We start from the raw sequence: 22283 nt of genomic DNA on the forward strand, positions 1-22283 counted from the left end.
TAACTGAACACCTCAGACCAGTTACAGTGTGCCCCTGTATCCCTGTCAGGCCTAACCTGTCATCTGGAACTCCAGGTGAACGCCACAGGAGGGTCTGCTTCCTGCCTGTGGACCCCAAGACTGGGCGGTTCCCATGAACACAGAAAACCTCGCAGCCCCAACTGTCTGCACCCTCCCCATCCTGCCAGGGGTCCATCAAATGCATTCCCACTTCTTTCAGGAGGGGGTGTGAGGATCTGATGGGGGGGGAGGGGGGAGCCAAGGCTGCATCTTCCATCAGGAGATCTCACTTCTTATCCAGGCCTGCAAATAAGCGGCTCAGACACTTCCTTGCACAAAAATACATTTTATTTACACACCAGAACCTCTCCTGGAACAAAGGGGCTGGCTCGGTTCGTATGAAGTCCTTTGGCGCTACCCACAGTTGGGGCCACTGTGGTACAACATGTTTTCAGCAAACCAGGATGGCAAACAGCCTCCTTGAGGAGCCCCTCCCTCTCACTTGGCCATGTCAATGAGGCTCTGCAGGGAAGTGGGGACCCAGGTCTTCTCCCCCTGCACGAAGACCACCCCTCGGTCAATGTAGATGACAATGCGCCCAAAGGTATACAGCTGCTTTCCTTCGTGCCGCTTCCCGATGACTGGCATGAAGACGATGTTGTGCTCCTCGGCCTTGGTCTGGATCAGGTCCTTGAAGTTCATGGGCACGGAGCCGGCAGCCATGCCGATGCCCCGCTGGGCCATGTTTTCAGCTTCCCGACGCTCCTGCATGGCCTCGTACTGGAAGTCCTTCCGGCGCTCCGTGTGCGTCAGGTAAGCGATGTTCTCTCGTGCGCCAGGCTGCATGTAGCCCCCTAGCCCAGGAAGGAGAGAAAGTGGTGAAGAGGCAAGTCTACCACAGGGGGACAGCCTCACTTTTGTGGGTAGGAGACAGCAGGGCCCTAATGCCTGCAGCCACGTTTAATAACTGCAACTGACTTCCAGGAGGGCTCTGGGGGTCAATTAGGGCGGCTCCTCTTTGGCGTTTGATCAAGGAAGAAAGAAAACTTAATGCAAGAAGTTAACAAGGACCAGGTGCTCAGGAAATCATCCTGCCAAGATTAGTCAGAATCCAGCCACAGTGAAAAAAAACAGCCGGTGCTTCTGACTTCGCACTGATCCATCGGCCTGCTCTCAACAGGACTTCTAAGTTGAAACAGATGACAGATGTTTCTGACCACACAGGACTTCACAAAAACTTCACAGGTGGGGCCAGGCTTAGGTGTTATCAAGTCAAGGGCCGCTTTCAACACCAGAGCTGGAGAAGATTTGGAACTGAGGTGAAGAAGATGGCCACTCTTTCCACCACCACCACCCCCCCCCCCCCACTGACCAATGATGTTCTGCCACCGCTCGGTCTCTGGCATAAAGCCAGCCACATATCAACCACTCTCGTACCAACACTGGAAGAGACTGCTCGGTTCATGACATCCAGGGCTTCGTTGAATTTCTCCTTGACGGACGGGTGGGCCAGCACCTGGTCCGAGAACATCGACTTCCAGCCCAGGTACCACTTGGTGATCTCCTCGTAATTAGGGTTGTTGCTGAGCCAGGAGCACAGGACCTGGGAAAGGCGGAGCAGGCAGGGCGTCAGAGGCGGCGGGCGGCTGGGCTGGGCTCCCGGCAGGGGCAGGCCTGCGCTTCTGAGAGGCAGGGAGTCTGGGGAACATCATGCTCCAGCCCAGAGAATGGCAGAGGGGGGGCGAGAGACCAACTCCTTGAGAAGTGGAATGAGCGGTTCTGCAGGTGCAACCTGAGCACCAGAGGAGTGAAGCCAGTCAAGATGGCAAACCCAAGGGAGGTCAGTGGAGGCAGCAGCCATCCAGGGAAACAGCCCCAAAGACAATGCAACCGGCGGCGGCGGCAGCCCCACAACACCAGCCCAGCAGCCTTGGCCGCCCTCCTAAAGAGGGGCGAGGGGCAGCCCCCCCTCCCCCCCGGTGCCACACACCTGCAGCCACTTGGGAAAGAAGTGCTTCTCCAGCAGCCCCACCAGGCTGGAGGGCGAGACCATGCCTTCCCAGTCCAGCACCCAGAAGAAGGCGTCCACGTGCTGCTGGTGGGGGTTGATCAGCAGCTCGTTCAGGCACAGACCTGCAGGAAGAAGGGAGACCCCTGAAGCCACCTCGACCCACAGGGGGAGCAAAGCCCCGAGACCCTCTCCTGCCCTCAGACCACTCCACGCCCCGGCAGTTCCTGGCCACGAGTGCGGAAGAGGGGACAGGCCGCCAGGCTGCCTCACGGGGAAGCTCTGCTGGCTTCTTGGGCTCAAAGGGAAGGACTCAGCAGGGCGGAGGAGACCCAGCGGCTGTTCAGCTCCCACTGCAAGCCCACCACACCCTCCGGCCCAGTGCTCTGTGCAAGCATTCGGTTGCTGGATTCCTTCTGCAGAAAGACCCCAGCACTGATCTTGGGGTGACCCCCCAGCCTTCCTGCGCCCCTCTCCGTTCTCCCCTCCGCACAACCCCCTGTGGCCACTGGAATTGCGAGGGAGCAGCAGCAGCAGAGGTGGCCCAGCGGCCGTCCGGCCAGGTGATTGGGGAGGGGGGGGGGACCTGAGAGTTCAGCACCTGCTCCCTGGAAGAGGCTCCCAGCCCAGCCAGATGCTGACTCCTCCCTTTTCTTAAAGCAAATGGGTGGATCAGCCATGGGCAAGACCAAGCTTGCCTGGGTAGCAGCACTGGGCACCCATGTCCAGGGAGGGGGACGGGGGGGTGGGTGGGGGTGGCAGGGGGCGTTCCTGGGGTGGGGGTGGGGGCTGCGCACAGCCAATCCAGCCTGCTCTCCTCACCCAGCTTCGGCACAATGTTCTTGATCATGAAAGCCTCCCACGATCCCGGGGTGAAGACGTCCTTCCAGGGCTGCAGGATAAGCTTGGCGGAGGAGTCGCTGGGGTGCCACTTCTGCAGGGCGCTGGACAGCTTGTTGCGGATGGGCGAGTAGAGGGGCTCGAGGCGGGCCTGCATCAGGGGCAGCCACGGGTGGATCCACGAGTGGATGGGCACCGTGTCCGTGAGAGGGTTCCAGTTCTCCACCTGCCAACGAGAGCAGAGGCCAGCGCTCAGGGGGAGCTCGAGAGGCCCGGCCACTGAAATCGCAGGGGCTCCCCCTCCCGCCTGAGCCTCATGCACCAGGAGCAGTGACCCGGCACAGCATGAATGGGGGCCCCCTCCTACCTCCTTCTGCAACTTGGGGAAGATCAGCTGGTCCAGAATGTTGTCCAGGATCCAGACGGGAATGATGTGCCCCCAGCTGTCCAGGAAGTCCACCATCGGGACGCAGTTCCGGGGCTGCCACTGCGCGATGATGTTCCGCACGTACGGCATCCACGCCTCCCACATCAGCCTGAGGAAAAAGGCCTTGCGGTGAGAACGCTCAACCAAACAGCCAAGCAAGAGAACGCCCACCAAGCCAGATTTTTAACAACTGCTTTCTTCTTGGCCATGAAAAAGTTGGTGGCTCTTCACCAGGACCCTCTTTCTGACCCTCCCCCCAGCTCTCTGGGCCACGCTCAAATCCTGCGGGGTAGGGGATGGGGGCAGGGGGGTGTCCTGCCCAAGCCCTTTTCCTTCAGGGTCCTCACTGGGCTGGGTGTCCAGCAGAAAGGCCCAGGGAGCTCAGAGAAGGAGGAACCAAAGGCGGCTCCTACAGTTCAGACTCCCTCCCTCAACCCACACAGGCAGCCCGATTACCGGTGAAATGCGTCCGAGGAGGGGTCCTGCGCCCCGTGAGACAACAGCTGGTCGTTTTCCAGCAGCCTCTTCCACTGGCCGAGGACTTCTGTGCCAAACATGCAGTCCTGGGGAGGAAAGAGGCCCAGCGTGATACTAGAAACACGGCAGGAGGCAGGAAAGGAGGAGGCGCGATCCCTACGCCAGGAATGGCAACGCCTTTTAATTGTTCTGCCAGGCATAGGTCAAAATGTCCCTGGACGCTTCCCATGGGGAAATAGCACCTCGGGTGTCTCTGAACACCCACCTTTCCCACCTCTGAGGTCAGGAGGCAAAATACTGTGCCAGTGTGTCCCAGCCCCCCCTTCCTCTTGTACGATGCCACCCATCTTCCCGGAAGATTAAGGCCCTCTCCACCAGCCACCCACCTTCAGTGGGTCCCAGTTCTTGAAGTACTCCTTCACCAGTGGGAAAACAATGGCTGCTGCCAGATCCACACGGTCGGACATGCAATACTCCTCGTAATATTTATCCTGGAGGGTCTCAAAGATCCTGGCGCACTCGACGAGGCTCAGGGGGTTTTCGCAGCCGGGCTGCATCCGCCTCTCGCACTCCTCCACTATCTCCAGGACCTTGCTGAGGTTGTGGACCTCCAGCTCCTCGCGAGAGAGGACCTCGTCCATCTTCTCGATCTCGTGGCTCAGGTTGACCACCATGTCGCGCTCGTACTGCAGCTGCCGGTCGTTCTGGATGATTTCCTGCTCCGTGAGGTCGATGAGGAGCTGCAGGTTGTGCTCCAGCTCTGGCAGGGCGAAGGCCTGCGGCTTGGAGTCCTTGTCCAGGGGCAGCTGCTGGGGGGGCGCATCGTCCGGGATGTTGTGCTTCTGGCTGATCTGGCTGTAGCTGTAGTAGACCTTCTGCTCCCGGCCCGTCATGTCAATCACCTTTCGAGCAACACAAGGCAAACCAAAGGTCAGTCACGAGGCAGGAGAAGGAGTGAATCCCAGCCAGGAGAGCATGTGCGAAACAGGCACATGAATCTATTTCAAGGTGCCAGCAGAGGCATGTGCAGGAGGGGGCAACTGGAGCTAACCATAAGAAGGCAGCCATTGCTGGGAATGTGAGACAGGTGTGTGTGTGTGTGTGTGTGTTTCTGCTGGGAACTGAAGCAAGAGGCAAAGCGGGTGGTGGGGGTGGGGGTGCCTTCTGCTTGGGGTTCTAGAGCTGTGTGGGGGTTCCAGCTGATTTGGAAGCTAATTTCCAGCTCTTCCCAGCTCTTAGGAGGATAGAGACCTCTATGGACTGATGTGGGGCTAGTCATCCACTAGAGCCGTGGTGGCGAACCTTTGGCACTCCAGATGTTATGGACTACAATTCCCATCAGCCCCTGCCAACATGGCCAATTGGGAATTGTAGTCCATAACATCTGGAGTGCCAAAGGTTCGCCACCACTGCACTAGAGACTGTTTGGGAGAGAAACGTCAGGTCCTGGCTGGGGCAGAATTGATCTGAGGGGGGGGCACGTCAACCATCATGGCAGCACACCTGGGCACCCATGACTCTAGAGAATGTCATCATGGGGTACTGAAAAGAAAAGGTATGTTGCTGGCCAGAAAGATAAAGGCCTGGACTCCTGCGGCCACATTCTCAGAATTGGTGCCTGCTCCTTGCCCGGGGCCAGACAGACGAGTACAGCTTGTGGTGCTGAGAGGAAGGGTTTAGGTTTGTCAGGCTCTGGGGAACTTCCTGTACTCAAAAGGGCATCATTTGAACCAAAGCAGCTTTTACGCCACCTTCTGCAAAAAAGCCTCCAGTCTAACATGCCAATCCCCCACCCTGCTCTACCGCCTCCTGTGCCAACTCGCCACGAGCTGCCTCCGTGGCACTGTCCTTCCCGCTCGCCACCGGCCCACTGCTCCCGCCCATGCCCTCCGCTTGCTGGCCCAGTTCCATCCGCATCCACGCTGCTCCGGCATCAGGCCTCACCTTGACCTGCGCCAGCTCTTTCTGGGGAGTCGAGAGCTGCTTGCCCACCCGGCCCTTGGCCTTCAGCTCCTCCACGGTCTTGTAGGCGTACTTGGGTTTCTTCTTGCCCCCACTTGGGTCCTTCCGCCACTGGCTGAGCTCCTTCTGGAAGTCCTGGAAGGGAAGCAAAGCCAAAGGTGGAGGAGACGGGTCCCCCACAGACAGGCTGCCAGTCACTGGCTGGGGCTTCCCATCATGGATCACATCCGAGGCTATTTACTTATTTCCAAAAGGTCAGCGAGAGCCACAAAATGCTCACACAGACCCCTGGATGACAGAGAAGGAAGTGGGGAGAGAATGCCCCACCTCTTCAGCTTCTTCCTCCGAGTCAACCACAGGGAAGTCTTGCAGGGACTGAGAAGTCCGTTCCGAGCCGTAGGCCCCCACGGCCCCTTTGCCTTTCCTCTGCTTGGCCTCAATGGGATTGATGATACCTGAGAAAGTTCAGAGCAGTCAATTTGTGAATGTTCCATGACCTCAGCTGCCAGGAGAAACTGTGAAGGCAGCCCCCCCCCCCCCCCACTCCCCTCATGGCCTCTCCAGACTCCAAGGCTCGGGAGAGGGAGAAGGCGAAGCTCCAATGTGGTGTCCTACTTACACCACAAAGCAGCTCCGCCCAGAGCTGGCCCCTCAGCTAAGTCCAGGCACCCTCAAGCAGACGCTTGGGGTAACGCTTCTTGCCTTCTCACCCACAGACAAATGCTGTTCATCCCAGGTGAACAACAAATTACCCCTTGGGACATACTCAGCTCCTCCTCCCCAAGCCAACGAGCGTGTTTGCAAACACCTGCTGAATAATGTTGTGCACATCCGAGAAGCGATTTTATGCTGCTTCCCTTCCTCAATGGGGGACCTCCAAAGGTCCACCGTCAGGAAGAGTCCGGCCATACCTTGAGCGTTCTTGCCAAGCCCTCTGCCGGGCACGTAGCCCATTTTCTGGAGGAGCTTCTGCCCAATCCCTTTGGTGTGCCGCTCCCAGCTGCCAAAGTCCATGAAGGACTTGGTCCCTCCAACAAAACATTTCTGGCTGGGTTTGAAGTTGCCACCCTGTGAAAACAAAAGGGGCAAATGAGATTCAATTTAAGTAACACTAAAGTGGGACAGTGATAGAGCAGATCATTACACAGACAGTCTATACACACTGAGAAGGGAACGCCATGATCACTAAAAGTCAACATGGGTTTCTCAAGAACTAGCCATTCCAGACTACTATTATCTCTTTTCCTGATAGAGCGAGAGGACTGGTAGATGAAAGGAATGCTGTGGATGTAGCATACTCTGATCTAGCAAGGCCTTTGACAAGGTCCCCCATGATACTTTTGCAAGCAAGCTAGTAAAATGGGCTAGATGAAGCTACTGTTAGATGGATTTGTAATTGACTGACTGGCTAAACCCAAAGGTTGTTCACCAACGGCTCATCTTCATCCTGGAGACAAGAGACTAGTGAGGAGCTGCAGGGTTCTGTCCTGGGCCCAGGGCTGTTCAGTATTTGTATCAGTGACTTGGATGGTGGAATAGAGGGCAGGCTAATCCAATTTGCAGATGACATCAAAATAGGAGGGGCAGCCAATACCCCAGAGGACGGGGCCAGAATGCAAAATGGCCTGGACAGATCAGAGAGCTGGGCCAAAACTAACAAAAGGAATTTCAACAGAGATAAATATAAGATTCTTCACTTAGGCAGAAAAATTAAATGCACCGATATAGGATGGGTGACACCTGGCTTGACAACACTACATGCAAATGGGATCTGGGAGTCTTAGTAGACTGCAAACTAAATAGCAGTATGAAGCGGCAGCCAAGAAAGCCAACGCAATTGTGGGCTGCATCAATAGGAGTACAGTGTCTAGATTAAGAGACATCATAGTGCCTCTTTATTCTGTATTGGTCAGACCTCACCTGGAATATTACATTAAGTTCTGGACACTGCAAGATAGATATTGACAAGCTGGAACAGGTCCAGAGGAGGGTGACCAAAATGATAAATGGTCTGGAATTTATGATCTATGAGGATGGGCTTAGGGAGCTGGGGAGGTTTAGTCTGGAGAACAGCAGATTAAAGGGGTGACATGATAGCCCTGTTTAGATATGTGAAGGGATGTCATGTTGGTGAGGGAGCAAGCTTGTTTTCCGCTGCTCCAAAATCTGGGACAAGGAGTAGTGGATTCAAGGTGCAGGAAAAGAGATTCCACCTAAACATCAAGAAGAACTTCCTGACAGACAGTTGGACAGTGGAATACACTGCCTCAGAGAGCGGTGGAGCCTCCTTCTTTGGAGGTTTTTAAACAGAGCTGGATGGCCATCTGTCAGGAATGCTTTGATTGTGTGTTCCTGCATGGCAAGAGGCAGGGCCGGAGCGAGTGGGAGCTGCGCCCGGGGCACACGTGCGCCCACACCCCTGTACTGGAATGCACCCGGGGCATCATGCCCCCCTGCCCCCTTGGCGCTATGCCACTGGCCAGGGGTCAGACCTGATAACCCTTGAGGTCTCTTCCAACTCTTATGATTCTGCGGAACACTCAACTATACCCCCACCCCACCCCTGTTTTCACATACACGCTGGTGGAACCTAAACCAACAAGCTTGACCATGAAAGAGATCCTGGAGTGGCAATTTTAAAAAAATGACTATCCAGTGTGTGGTTCAGAAAGTTAAGGACGGCTTATAGGACTGAAAAATAGCCAGTAACGCCCTTGCATGCACCTGTGGTGCAGCCACCATCTATTTGTTCAAAGGTTCCCAACTAAGCTTAACAGCACAGGACAAGAGGATGGATCCTCATGTATTAAAAATTGGTCCAACCACAGGAAGCAGAGAGTAGGAATAAATATACAGCTCTTGCAACGGAGGGAAGTAACCAGTAGGATCTCAAAACCATGAGAACAGGTGTTATTATATTTGTTCATCCATGATATGGAAGGGAAGTGAGTAGTGTAGTAGCCAGGCTTGTATGTGGCTTAAGAAAGAGTTCTTGTGAATTTGTCTGGGGCGGGGGGAAGGTTAAGAGAACAGACAGGATGCTGGATCAGACACTCAGTTCACCTGACCCAGGAGGGCTGTCCTGTCTTTGCAGCCATTATTTGCACTCCACCAGGACCTTGAACAGGTTTCCAGGCTCTTTTGCAGACTGAAAGAGTTGCAGGTGGGCGTGACTCACCGTTTTCAGCTTCTTTGGCACAAACTCTTTCGGGGCCTCCTCTTGCTTCCCGGGCTTCTCGTCCTCCTCAGAATCCTCCTCTTCCAAGTCTTCTGGGGCTGTTTTCTTCAGCCCAGCACTGATGAAGTTCACGGGGGCCGAGTAATCCTTGGACCTGCGGGCGTTTTCCAAAGCAAAGGGCAGGTGAGCGCCTTTCCCGCAAGCAGGGCTGGTGGGCAGCCGTCCAGATCACAGAGAGCGGCAGAAGAGCCCTGCAGGATCAGGCCCGCCTGGCCGAGACTCTCGGCAGCCCCTGGACGGGAGAGCCCCACAGCCCCCTCCTCCATCCCGGCACGTTGGGGCCTCTTGGGGGGGTAGCTCTGCGCGCCCCCGCCCCGCCCCCCAGGTGGAAGCCAGTTCCTCAGATACCCCCAGGCTGCCGGCAGGAGCCCTTGGCCGGGAGGGGGCTCTCCCTGTGGGCGCCCCCTCCCCCCTTCCCGGCAGGGCTGCTGCTGGGCCGCCCCCTCCCCCGCACCTCTTGCCGGCGAATGCGGGCCGGTCGTCGTCCTCGTCGTCGTCCTCGTCGGAGTCCCCCCCGCCGCCGCCGCCTTTCCCGCCGGGGCGGCGCTGCGGGGCCCAGATGCCGTAGAGGGCCTCCTCCTTGGTCTGCCGGTGGCGCTGCCGGTTCGGGTTGAACTCGTTCTGCAGGTCCCACTCGGTGATCTCGAAGCGCTCCAGCTCCTCCTCCTCCTCCTCCCCCCCGCCCCCCAGCGCCCCCTCCCCCCCGTACAGATGCGGCCGCAGCGACATGGCCCCGGCAGGCAGGCAGGCAGGCAGGCAGGCAAGAGCGGAAGACGGCCGGGCTGCGGCGCCGCGAACTGCGCCTGCGCAACAAGACGCTTCCGGGAGGGCCGCTCTGCCCCTCCCTCTCGGTGGTCGGGGAGGGAGGCGGGGCCCTGGGACGTCCGGCCGGCGCCCCGCCCCCTCCCGTACAGCTCGCCGGGCGAAGCGAAGCGCTGGGGCAGGCCGACCCTTCCGGGCTGGTGTGTCGGGCGGGAGCGGCGGCTCGAGCACGTCCAAAGCCTGGGGCGCCCCCTGCGCCCAGCCTAGGCGGGCCTACCTCACAGGGCCGTTGCAGCGAGGGTCGCGGCGGGCCGAAGGAAGGCAGGCAGGCCCGCCCAGGGAAGCCGGAGCAGGGCAGGACCACCACCCCCCTGTTCAGAAGGACCCGGCCGGAGCACCATCAGACCAGCACCCCGGATGCTCAGGCTGGGCCCTGCCCCCGGCCAGAGAAGGTGGTCCTCACTCAGCCTCGCCTGCCCTCACAGAGTGGGTGAGGATGGAGCGGCCGTTTGGCCCCCCCCCTCCCCCCCCCCACACCCACCCAGGGAGAAAGGTGGGCCGGGTGGGGGAGCTGCCTGCAGGTGCTGCCCTTTTCACAACAGACACAGCTTCTCCCACCTGTGTGTGGGTACAACTCTACTTACGCATCCCAAAGGGATTGGGGGTGTGGGGTTGTGTGGTTAATATCGAAATAATTATTAAACAGGTCAAATAAATCCAGGCGAGATGCAAAGGGAGACAGCCGCATATATTAATTTTAATTTGTTTTTGTTTGGGGTTGTTTTTTTTCCTGTAAATTACAAATAAAAGTGACGAGAGGCAAATTTCAGATTGTCACCTGTAAGACAAAAGCACGCTAGCAGGGTTAAGTTAACAGAGTTATTTGAGGTGAACAAAAATTACAAGACACTTTTAGACGGAGCCTGAGGAGAGATCTCCAGCCCACAAGTATAAAACGTTCTTCAGTAGGCCTCAAGATCTCCACAGATTTTGCCTCGAACCACAGAGCATCCAACCAAGTAGGCAGACTCAGGAGTCTGTAATGTCCAAAGTTTGCAAATAAATGCAAAAATGCCTGACAGAAAACACTCCATGTGGCAATGTCAGTAGCAAGCAATATGCTTGGATAACAGATTTCCACGTTTGCTTTTGCAAAGTTTCTTCTCTTCAGCACAACCAGAAGCAACTGCACCTGTGGAGGGGAGACAGCCACAGTTATTTCTGCAAAGGATGTACAGTCTTTTAATTAAGCATGTCGTTGGTGGTTGTGGGTTTTCCGGGCTGTGTGGCTGTGGTCTGGTAGATCTTGTTCCTAACGTTTCATCTGCTTCTGTGACTGGCATTTGCAGAGGTGTGCACTTCTCTCTGTGATACACCCCTGAAGATGCCAGCCACTAATGTAGGTGAAACGTTAGGAAGAAGACCTACCAGACCACAGCTACATAGCCTGGAAAATCCACAACAACCAGTTGAATCTATAAAATTATGCATGGGGTAGAAAATGTTGACAGATAATTTTTCTCTCTCTTTCTCGCAATACTAGAACCAGGGGGCATTCATTGAAAATGCTGGGGGGAAGAATTAGGACTAATAAAAGGAAACACTTCTTCACGCAACGTGTGATTGGTGTTTGGAATAGGCTGCCACAGGAGGTGGTGATGGCCACTAACCTGGATAGCTTTCAAAGGGGCTTGGACAGATTTATGGAGGAGAACTCGATTTATGGCTACCAATCTTGATCCTCTTTGATCTGAGATTGCAAATGCCTTAACAGTCCAGGTGCTCGGGAGCAACAGCCGCAGAAGGCCATTGCTTTCACATCCTACATGTGAGCTCCCAATGGCACCTGGTGGGCCACTGCGAGTAACAGAGAGCTGGACTAGATGGACTCTGGTCTGATCCAGCTGGCTTGTTTTTATGTTCTTAATCCGGCCGTGAAAGCCTTCGACAATACAAGCATGTAATTAACTCTGTGTGTGCCCCTTCCGTCCTCAGCTCAGGTTGGAAGACAGGCTTTCAGACATAAAAATACATGCGGGGGAGCATGAGTCAGAAATAGCAGCAGAAGAGCTATGGGGAGGCAGCCTCCCTTTCTGGGAAACATCACCCAGAGACGGCCACTCTGCCCTGAGGCATTTCAGGCCCAGAGGTGGCAAAACCACCCAACAGAGACCTTAAGACCATTGACACGGTGTTCTCATGCGCTCCCAAGGCAGTCACCCCAGACTCCCTCTCCACGCCAGAAGGAGGTGATGCAGCTTATCAGCCAGTCCCCAGACGTCTTACAGCAGCTGTGCAGTGGAGGAAGAATGGGCTCCATTTGCCCAAATCCAGGCTTGACACGGGCTCAAGTACGTACCTGGAAGTCCTCTGCTTCATCAGTGGAAACCAGTAGTATTCTGTGTCCCCTGGAAGAGCCCCCCCACCCAACAAAAAAAAATTCAGTAATCTTTTCAGATTTGGAGTTCTGCCTTTCTAAACTGGGTCAGAAGACACAGGCCCCTGAGGCAACCTTTCCCCCACCCCACCCCCATTTGCCGGCTCTTCTGACTGGCCGAGAGTTTTTGGCAGAGGTGGCTCATCTCCAGTCTGGCTGCCTGACAGCCTTCAGGTGTGCCGTGCTGTGCATGCAAACCTGGCTGGGAGGCCCTGAATTATTCTTGGCCTCACAAGTCAAAGCACCGACAACATGTGTGTCTAAGGGGGAAGGGGCAATACAGTCATAACCAGCAGGGCGCAGCTTTACCAGAGAGCTCACCACAAAACAGTGGAAACAGAATTAACTGGGGGGGGGGGGAGCTCAGGTGACCAGCAGCAAACAGGGAAACGAAAGAAACTTCACCTGAAACTGTCCTTTCAGATTGGCAGGTGTTTTAAAGTCCCCTTTTAGAACCTGCACAAGGAACAAAAAGTAGGGTCAAGTGCAAGCAAGAGATCCCTGCTGTCCAAATAACAGGAAAAGAACCCTTTCTTTTCAGATGTGACAGTCTGCAGAAAAACATCTTAGCAAAGAAGAAGGCCCTATCAATGAGATCTTGGCAATCAGCCTTGCTGATAAAGGTGCCCTAAGCCACACTTCATATAAATAAACAGTGCAACTGAGTACAGTTTGAGCACTGATTAAACTCCAACTTCCTGGCTGGCACCAGAGATGGCAGCATTCTATCTCCCCGGCCCCCCTAGACTTTGTGCCAGCGCCACAGGAGCCCCTCTCCAGTGAACCAGCCAGCGGGCAGAGAAACCCTTTCTACTGCCAGCTTCTCTTCCATCAGGTTCGGCCACTTGAAACGTACACATCCCAGAGAACTTTTCCTGCTCGCTGAGGCCGATCTTGATTACTTCCTTGTCTGAACAATAAGGACTCTTTGCTGTAATTTATTATCAATAAAAAGAGACTTTCAAAGAGGCCGTAGGCGGCAAGGGACGCCACCTGCTCCAGCCAGAGAGTTGCTCAGTTCCAAGATCAGCTCAGAGCCAGCCGTCAATGAATGCAGCACTCACCCTGTGGGTGTTGTTTATCACCAGGGGGTCCGGGTGTCCGTAGTTGGGGGGGTTTGCATACGGGTCGTAGCCCAGCTTGGCCAGCATGGGGGCAATGTGGCCCATGTCCTGCAGCACGTCCCCCGGAATATGCCCCAGCCACTTGCTCAAGGCCTCTGTGTTGACAGGCTTGATCACCTGGTCTGTGGATCGCTCAATCCTGCACAAATACAGGGGGGCATCAGAAGCAGACAGACACGATCACTTCAGCAAGGCCCCTTTTCCCAGGCTGCCCTGAAGGGCGAACTCACAAGCCACCGTTGCATTCCCCTCTCCCTTGAGCTCTCCCTGGGTCCCTGGCAGGTGGCACGGAGTTATTTTTCAAGAGGGGAGGTTTTTTCGAACAAGTGAGAGCACCACGGCACCACGTTCATCTGACAAAGGGGGGAAACCGAGCACCCTGTTTCCAATAGTGGCCATCCAGGAGCCTCCAAGAATGGAGTGCAGATCGCGGCCAACCACCATTTGAGCACGGAGGCTCCACGGCCCAATCAAGGGTCATGCCGTCGCGGGGCCTCTCTGTCACACACTGGAATTCTTTCTCGAAACCATCCAAGTCTGGAGACAGACAACAGTTGAAGGTAACTCGGTATACCAGAAGCATTGACAGCCGTGGGCCCGTGCCTTGGGCCCCACTGTGACCTCTGTCCCCCTTGTTTGTGGCACACTTCTAAAACTCCCCTCCAGAACTTCTCAAAACAACAGTACGCAAGCCTCAGATTCAAATTAGGACTAATAAAAGGAAACACTTCTTCACACAACGTGTGATTGGTGTTTGGAATATGCTGCCACAGGAGGTGGTGATGGCCACTCACCTGGATAGCTTTAAAAGGGGCTTGGACAGATTTATGGAGGAGAAGTCGATCTCTGGCTACCAATCTTGATCCTCTTTGATCTGAGATTGCAAATTCCTTAACAGTCCAGGTGCTCAAGAGCAGCAGCAGCAGAAGGCCATTGCTTTCCCATCCTGCATGGGAGCTCCCAAAGGCACCTGGTGGGCCACTGCGAGTAGCAGAGTGCTGGACTAGATGGACTCTGGTCTGATCCAGCAGGCCAGTTCTTATGTTCTTAAATGCCAGAAGGCCACGGCAGCCAACTATAGTTCCCAGCAGACAGCGATACTCTGCTTCCTCGCTGCCTGCTCCATTTGGGAAGTGCTTCCAAAGGTGGAGAAATTGACCAGGCAGGTGTGGCACACAGGCCACCTGTAGCATTTCTTTGCTCCAGCCTACAATGCTGAGATGGCAGACCCGTCCAAGATGCGATCCAGCACCACCTTGAACTCTCTCTGTTGCTGGCAGTTACTCTGAAAAGCTGTTTCTCCTCTGGCTGCTTTCCATGCTGGCCGCCAAAACCAAAGGGATGGTGAGCCCCACGCTAGCCACTGTGCTCGCAGCCCTTCTTCAATGGCCTCTCCCCCTCCACTAACCTGAACCCGTGCCATCCCCCCCTCCACCGCACAGCACACACACACGCACTCACTTGGAAAGTGAGACTCCTCCGGGCTTCCCAATCAGCTCCTCGTGGTGCAGGACAGCGTCACTCCAGGCGATGTCCAGGAAGTCCATGATGGCCCGCATGGATTTGTGGGGGTGCAGCACCAGCTGCTCGTAGTAGACGGGGAGGCAGCGCGCACGGCCGATCTCCTGGCACTGGGAGTACATAACCTCGATGGCCTTGTTCCACTTGGTCAGGCAGTCCCGGTAACTGCTGAGGTCAAAGCCCGCAATGGTGACCTTCCGGGTGATCATGGAATGGACGGAGGCCCGGCCGTCGCGCACCATCAGGAGGAACTTGGAATTGGGAAAGAGTCGAGACAGGTAGATGGAGGACTTGAGGGTGAAGGGATCTTTGTTGCACAGGTACCTGGCTGGCTCCCCGTGCTTCGCAATCACCTCCAGGATAAAGGCCTGCATGGCGGCGTCCAGAACCTGGTCCGTCACTCCGGCTTCATCCAGGCGTATTTTCTCCCGCCCGGATTTGGACCAGGCCTGCCGCATGGCCAACACGCGGGGGATGATGCGAGTCTCCTCTCCACAGCGCACCTCCGGGTGAGCGTCCAGCATGGCCCGCATGAGGGTGGTCCCGCTCCGAGGAACTCCCCCGATGAAGATCAGAGGCATCTCTTTGCTGTACCGGTACTCGACCCGGTTGGAGTCCAGCATCACCAGCTCCTCGTTCTCCGGCCGCATCAGGCCGCGCTGGCTGGAGCCCTGGCCCAGGATTTGCTGGCACTGCAGCATCTGCTGGCCCAGGTGTACCGACACCATCAGAGCAATGGCAAAGCCCACCCCCAGCAGTACCCGCTTCATGGTCACCCGCATCCTCTCCCCATCCAGAGGGGCTCAGGAACACGCGGGCTTCGCTCTGCTTTCAGCTGCCAGATAGGAGGCCCAGCCAACGACCATCTGCCAAGACAAAAAGCACCAACATGACAAGGCAGGGCCAGAAAGGGAGCTGCTTGTAGAATCCGCATCCACTTGTTCCTGACCTGAATACCTTCAGACCTTGCAGGACGAGAAGGATGCTGCCGTGAGACACGGCGGTCCATGGAAGTCAGTGGGGTTAGAAAGGGGCCACTCTAAAGCTATCCCACCAGCGGCCCCTGCCCATTTCAGCTTAAGCACAGTGGATGTGGGCCTGAGTGGCCATATGCACCATGCCTGGCTGAGCTTCAAAGCACAGAGTTGATCTTTATGCCCCACGCAAATCTGTGCATTTTGGCACACTTGTACGAAACAGAAGCTCCAAATATACACAGTCAACTGCTGTTTGAATTCAGCCCAGAATTCCAAAGCTACGAACCAGCATTTTCAAATACTTATTTTAAAAGAAACAGGAACTCTGTCTCACCCAACAACTTAAAAAAAAAAACACCACCATTTTCTTCACACCAACAGCTGTTAGCTCACTTGAGTCAAGTAAGATGCAAGGGGGGGAAGATGTCTCCACAAGGGCAACCCCAAAACAGCCCTTGGAGGGGAAGGAGGAGACTTGTGCATCTTCTAGGTCACAGAGATGGCACCACTCAGCCTCTGCTATCGGGACCAGCCCAAAGACAGTCCAGAGAATTACATCGAGGCTTCATTCAGCCTGGGGGTGGGCGGGTCAGGAATTGTTGTTCTAATGTGAAACTGGTGCACTATGTGGATTGCTTCAGCTCAGGGAAGAGGGCCCCAGTCCACTTTAAGAAGACCAACTCAAGATATTGCAAATCATAGAGTTGGAAGAGACCACACGGGCCATCCGGTCCAGCCCCCCGCCATTCAGAAGCACACAATCAAAGCATTCCCGACATATGTTCCTCCAGCCTCTGTTTGAAAACCTCCAAAGAAGGAGACAGCACTGACTCTCCGAGGCAGTGAATTCCACTGTTGAACAGCCCTGATGGTCAGGAAGTTCTTCCCTTCTTATCCTTTGGGTCAAGGGTACCCCCAGCAAACCCCTCCCCCCATGAATTTTCCTCTGGGGCTTTAATGCCAATAACCAGCAAGTTTTAATTGGTGTCCTGCAGCTATGAACGTGATCAAATATTAATGGCACGTGAAGGCGGAAAGAATGCAAGACCATCAATTATTCATTAACCCACCGCCAATATATGTCAGAAGAACCCATTACGGCGACACTCACCTTGCCCTGGGAAGTTCATTTTGCTGCTCAACACTCGCTTGGCTCAGAAACCGAGACGGGAGAGAAATCCTGGAGAAGGAACAGAAGGGAAAAACCACAAGGTCAGGTGCTGGCTCAGCAGGCCGGCTGATCTACCGAGGAATGGCTCAGAGAAAAATCTCCTCTTGTTCTTCACGTAACTTCCCTACCTCCATCCCGTTTCTCCGAATATAAGACATCCCCTGAAAATAAGACTAGTAGAGGTTTTGCTGAAGTGCAAAATATAAGGCATCCCCCGAAAGCAAGACGTAGCAAAGCTTTTGTTTGGAAGCATGCCCGACGAACAGAACTCAGAAAAAGAAGACATCCCCTAAAAATAAGACATCGCACATCTTTGGGAGCAAAAATTAATATAAGACACTGTCTTATATTCGGGGAAACACGGTATTAATGTTTCTCTGGGCAGATCTTTAACTTCTGTTTACAATTTCCTGAGCAACTGAATTAACATGGCACTGCATTGACCAGATATCCAGGGCCCCAGCAGCAGCTGAAACAGCATGTCTGTGGCCAAAGAGGAGGCAGAACAAAACAGGGGCTCCCAAAGCATTGTGCCAGAGATGGCCACAATGTGCCAGGGCGAGATTCTCTCGTCCAGGACAGCTTGGGCACCAGTCACATTTTGCCAAGGGAACTATAAGGTCGCTCTGAAAGCCCCTTGGTCCCCAGATGGGCCCCGCCAGCGGTTTTCTGGATTTGCTCTGCTAACCTCTAGTACAGGAGGCCGCTCGGCCGCTCACCCCCCACCTTGGCACCCACAGGAGGTCCTGAACCAGCCGGAGCCACTTCACCACACAGCTGACTACACAAGTGGCACAACTATACTGGCCTTGTCTATGAAACCAGCCAACCACCACCCTTGGTGGGGCAGGTCCATTGGAAGGCAGGGCTGGGGGCGGGGGACACACAAAATTTGGGCAGCGGGGGGGGGGGGGGCAAGCCAACTGAAGAGGCCCTGGAGCCAGCATCATGCTGCATCCAACACTTGTGACGCTGTTCTCCTGCCTGAGAGCGCGTCGTCACCCAGCAACCGTCCTTGGTGGACTGGGGAAGACACAACACATGGCTTAAAAGCTCTCTGGCCAACATGAACGCCACCTGGCTCAGGGTGTTCGCTTCATTTCTGGGGCGAGGGGGCCACTTTTCAAACGGTATTTTTGGATGCGTTCTGCCTGCCACAGAAGGAGACTTTCGGCTTCTACTGTAAATAGCACTGGGGAGGGGCGGGGGTGTCTCACGTGGGCCAGGACATGCCCACGCCTTTCAGTTTTGGCCCTAGAATTCCCAAAGCCCCCCTGAAGCCAATGTTGAGTCTCCTTTCTTTATGCTCTGAGGAGTGACGCCTGCCACATACGACTGTAGACGCACAGTAACAGCCAGACAAGTGATTTGTTTTGTTGTGATATTTGTTTTGGATCAGGGTTACATGGCGGGGGTGGGATCTTTGTTTAGCCCCTCGGTGACTTTCAGCCAGGTCTATGACGAGGACCCCCGCTGTCTGCTCTCACCAGCACCTGCCTTGGGATGAAAAGGGGGGAGACCCAGAAGCCCAGGGGCCTCTTCGGCAGGAGCTGCTGTGTCCGCCCTTTATTTCAGCCAGTGGCAAGTTCCAGGCCCAGCACAGGCCTCCTTCGAAATACGTTGCCATGACAACAGATGGCGGCCATGTTGTGCAAAGCCACTAAGTGCGTGCAGGGGGGCCCCGCCACCCACCCCTCGTGTCACAGGCAATGCAGAACTCCCTGCAAAAGGGGAACTTGGGGATGAAACTACTTCTCTCCTCTTTGCATAAATACAAAATTGAGTCAAACAGCAAATAGATCATAACAGCAAAATAAAATTTTAAATTGCAAACTGTGAGCAAAAAGAGCGGGGAACGCAATTAACGGCACATTTCAATAGAAAGAGATATTGTTCACAAATCTAGTTATATTGCTAATATTATTTATATTACTTTTCAAAAATCAATAAACCAGCTTCCTTTCTAGCTTGGCCACAAAACCAGCTACTGGGTGCAACCTATTGTAGAGAACAAATTCAAAAAAGGTGCTCTGTGCCGCCACATGGAGTAATTTGAATAGTTTCTCATAACGCCACCCCCACCCCCAAACCAAAACCCTGATGCAGCTCAGCTCAACAGTAGGGCTCCCTGGTCCATTCCACACCTTGTGCCACCCCTGGACTAGTGTCCGCTCTGCCCTGCATGCCAGACTATTTGGAAGAAAAACCCCAAGTCACCCGGGAAGGCACACGGGCTGCAGAGCAGCAAAGAGCCAGGAGCCCCCCCGCCCCGATGACCCCCGCCCTCTGAAAAACCACTTTCACGGGTGCAGCCTCAGGATTCCTCTTGAGCTGGTTGCTGGTTGTGAAGGGATTCTGAGGAGGCCGGGGGCCTCTGAGGAGCCCTCCCCACCCACTGGCCCTGAGCCATGCCTGGCTGCCCTTGCCTGAAGAAAGAGGGCCGTCCAGAGACCCAGTGAGGGCCCACCAGGTGCTGCTGCAGAGCCCCCACACGTTTGGGGGCAGTTACCGACTGGGGGGGGGGGGCAGAGAGGGGTTGATGTTCCTTCTCTCGCTCGAACTCCCAAGATGTTTCGGAAATGACAAACTGGAGCAGGATGAAAAAAGCAAGTCTGCTTTTAACAAGCGAAGGGAGAGGAGCAGCCAGGCGCCGCTCAGGGCAGGGATGACCATGCCGAGGAAGGGCCGAAAGCTGGACTCTGGGGCGTTGCTGCCACATCTACAGGGACCCCGGGGTGAAGGTGCAGAGTCAGCAGGGAGGAAGGGGCCTGAAGCCATCGTGGCAGCCTCCTGCTTGGAGGCAGGGCCCCCCGCGCTCCAGCAACAGCCGAGCCCTCCCTCAACCTCTCCCAAAACAGCCAGGCTGGAAGGTGAGCAGGGCCCCCAGTTTCCAGAGCAGCCAGGCCCGAGGAGGAAGCAAGGGCCAGCGCTGCTGGAAATGCTTCAAGATGCAGCAGGAGCTGCTTCCCCTCCATCCCCCCCTCCTGCGGGGCTCTTGCTCCAGCTGCTCAGCAGAGCCGGCTGCCAAAGACCGGAGAGTCCCAGACACGCATTCCTCTCAGATGAAGCAGGTCGTTTGCTAAACACAACAACCGCCACACCACTGTGCACACACACCTGGCACTTGCACACGCTCTGCTGAGGCTGCAAAAGGGCCCTTGCTCGGAACAGGCTTCCTTCCGCCCTCAGCTTCTCTGCAACAGGAAGGAAGGGGGGGGGGGGGGGGTTGAGCAGCGACATGTCTCCAAAGATCTCCACTCGAACCTGCTTCCTCCGCTGCCCGGGCCAGGCGCCCCCCCCCCCCGCCGCGAAGACCCCCGGCCTGGCCCACCAGCAGCAGCAGCAGCAGCAGCCCCTGCCCAAGCGCACGGACGGGCGCGCACAGGCGCGGCTCTCCTGCCCACGCAGCATCCGCCGGGCATCTCAGCGCGACGCTGGCAGTCCCGGCGGGGGGGGGGGGGGGGGCGCAGAGGCGGCCACGCGTCCCGGTGGCTCCAAAAGACACGCTGCAGGAGGGGGGGGGGTCCACGTGTGGCTGTGAGTCGTGGTCACCACGCGGGAGGGGCCTCCACGGGGAGAGGCAGTCGGGCTGGGAGGCTGGTGGGCCGCGGCAACGGCTCCGGTGCGGTTGGCAACGGGACCCCCCCCCCCCCGCAAAGCCCCCCGCCCGCTCCCAGGGCCTGGAGCCGCCGAGAGAGAGAGAGAGAGAGAGAGAGAGAGAGAGAGAGAGAGAGAGAGAGAAGGCGCCTCTGCTGCCCCCCCCCCGCCGTCTCCCCCCCTTCTCTCTCTCTCTCTCTCTCGGGCGGGGGGGGGGGCGGCCGCACTGACTCACCGGCGGGCTCGGCCACGGCGGTCCTGGGCGCTCCGCGTCACGCGCACGGCCCTCCTGCCGGCCAGCCACGGCCACAGCCAGCCAGCCTGGAGGCGCGGCGGCGGCGGCGGCGGCGGCGGGAGGGTTCCGCCCCCGAGTGGGCAGGGGCCGCCTGCCCGGTGCCGCCTGGCGCTGGTGGACCGACCGCCTCCCGCCCTCCCGCGCCCCCTCCCGCAGCGGAAGGAAGGAAGGAGGGGGGGGGGGGGCGCCGCCGCTTCAGCCCGGAGATTCCGCCGCGGGGACGAGCCGGAGGAGGCGGCGCTTCCTCGCATCCCCCCTCCCCCCGGGGGTGCTGGTCGGTGCTCGGTCCTGCGCGCGCGCACAGCCCCCCCCCCCGCTCGGAGGAAGCCGCCCCCCCCCCCGGCTCATCCACCGATCCGGCAGAGCAGCTTGGCTGGCCCTGCGCTGCGTGCCCCCCACCCCCCGCCTCGGGATCCCGCTCTCGGGCAGCCTCCCGGCCGTGCCGCCCTCCTGGGCTTTGCCCCCCGCCCCCTCCCCACAAGACTTCTCTCCAGCGCCCAGGCCGGCCCGGTGGGCTTTCGGAGCTGGACACCGGGAAACGGCGCGGACTCCGACGGAGGACAGCCCTTGTTGCCCACTGGCACGACTTGGTCGCCCGCAGGGAACAACAGCGCGAAGCATTTATCCCCCCCCCCCCCAATGATTCCCAGGCAGGCGGCCCTCCGAGCAGAAACCTGTATGTGGGGGTCCGGGGCTGGCATTTTCCCCAGACATGCGGGAGGTGGGCCGTGATTGGCCCCTGCTGCTGCCCCCCCCTTTGGGTCCCCAGGCCCTGGGGCTGCCTTTGAGGGTTCTCTCGGGGCCGCTGCTGTCTGTGGTACCTGTATGGCATCTGGGGCAGATGAAGGGGCTGCTGGAAGCACAGAGGGGATGATGAACTCTGCTGGGCTCAGAAGCCGGCCCCTCTCCCCCTAAGAGGGGTGAAAAGTGTGCCTGGAGGGGGGCCCCCGACCTTTGACTCCCGGTTCCAGGTGACCAAGAGAGTAGAGCTTGACAAGAGGCCTGCGGGATCAGACCAGCCTTCCGTCTCACCCAGTGGCTACAACACAGTTCCTCTGGAGGGCCAACGACGCCTTCCCCTGATGCTGCTGCCTCCTGGCACTGGGGCTCTGAGGCTGACTGCCCCTGAATGTGGAGGTTCCCTTCGTCAGTGTGGCTAGCGGCACGGGTAGATTTTGCCCTGCATGGATCTGTCATGACACAGACTGTGTTGTAACTCACTGGAAAGGGAGAGGCACTTTGTACTTGCTCAGAGGAACCCAGGCAAAAGCAAGTGTGTTTGCTTGCTTGTGCTCACAGCATCCAAAGTGGAGTCCTGAGGATCAAGTGAGCTACAGTTGTTCTGTGTTTCATAAGAAGTTAGAGCAGCGTGTTCTCTTCCTCTGACAGGAAACTGAGAGGCCATTTACCTCTGGAAAAGAAGAGAGGGAAGGAAGGAAGAAGCAGC

The 22283-nt window shown here is 56.7% G+C and overlaps 2 protein-coding genes across 3 annotated transcripts; both read right to left on the reverse strand.

Moving 5' to 3' along the window:
* Nucleotides 1-330: 330 nt before the first annotated feature.
* On the reverse strand, nt 331-9696 carry TFIP11 (tuftelin interacting protein 11). The gene is made up of 12 exons (XM_048514921.1): nt 9407-9696; nt 8893-9046; nt 6626-6782; nt 6042-6169; nt 5697-5849; nt 4139-4654; nt 3732-3838; nt 3216-3384; nt 2831-3074; nt 1991-2133; nt 1438-1603; nt 331-854 (listed from the first exon to the last, which is right to left on the reverse strand). Exons 1-12 carry the CDS (start codon nt 9679-9681, stop codon nt 499-501), a joined length of 2568 nt encoding a protein of 855 aa, XP_048370878.1. The 5' UTR covers nt 9682-9696; the 3' UTR covers nt 331-498.
* Nucleotides 9697-10451: 755 nt separating this feature from the next.
* Nucleotides 10452-21095, reverse strand: TPST2 (tyrosylprotein sulfotransferase 2). 2 transcript variants are annotated; one of them, XM_048514904.1, is made up of 8 exons: nt 20777-21095; nt 20062-20138; nt 16885-16953; nt 14737-15662; nt 13216-13414; nt 12557-12607; nt 12074-12122; nt 10452-10906 (listed from the first exon to the last, which is right to left on the reverse strand). In XM_048514904.1, exons 4-7 carry the CDS (start codon nt 15576-15578, stop codon nt 12093-12095), a joined length of 1122 nt encoding a protein of 373 aa, XP_048370861.1. In that variant the 5' UTR covers nt 15579-15662; nt 16885-16953; nt 20062-20138; nt 20777-21095; the 3' UTR covers nt 10452-10906; nt 12074-12092. The 2 variants fall into 2 exon arrangements, with proteins under 2 accessions (XP_048370861.1, XP_048370860.1); XM_048514903.1 differs by lacking the exon at nt 20062-20138.
* Nucleotides 21096-22283: the final 1188 nt, after the last annotated feature.

The sequence above is a fragment of the Sphaerodactylus townsendi genome, linkage group LG13 (genome assembly GCF_021028975.2).
Source record: "Sphaerodactylus townsendi isolate TG3544 linkage group LG13, MPM_Stown_v2.3, whole genome shotgun sequence".
Classification (NCBI taxonomy): domain Eukaryota; kingdom Metazoa; phylum Chordata; class Lepidosauria; order Squamata; family Sphaerodactylidae; genus Sphaerodactylus; species Sphaerodactylus townsendi.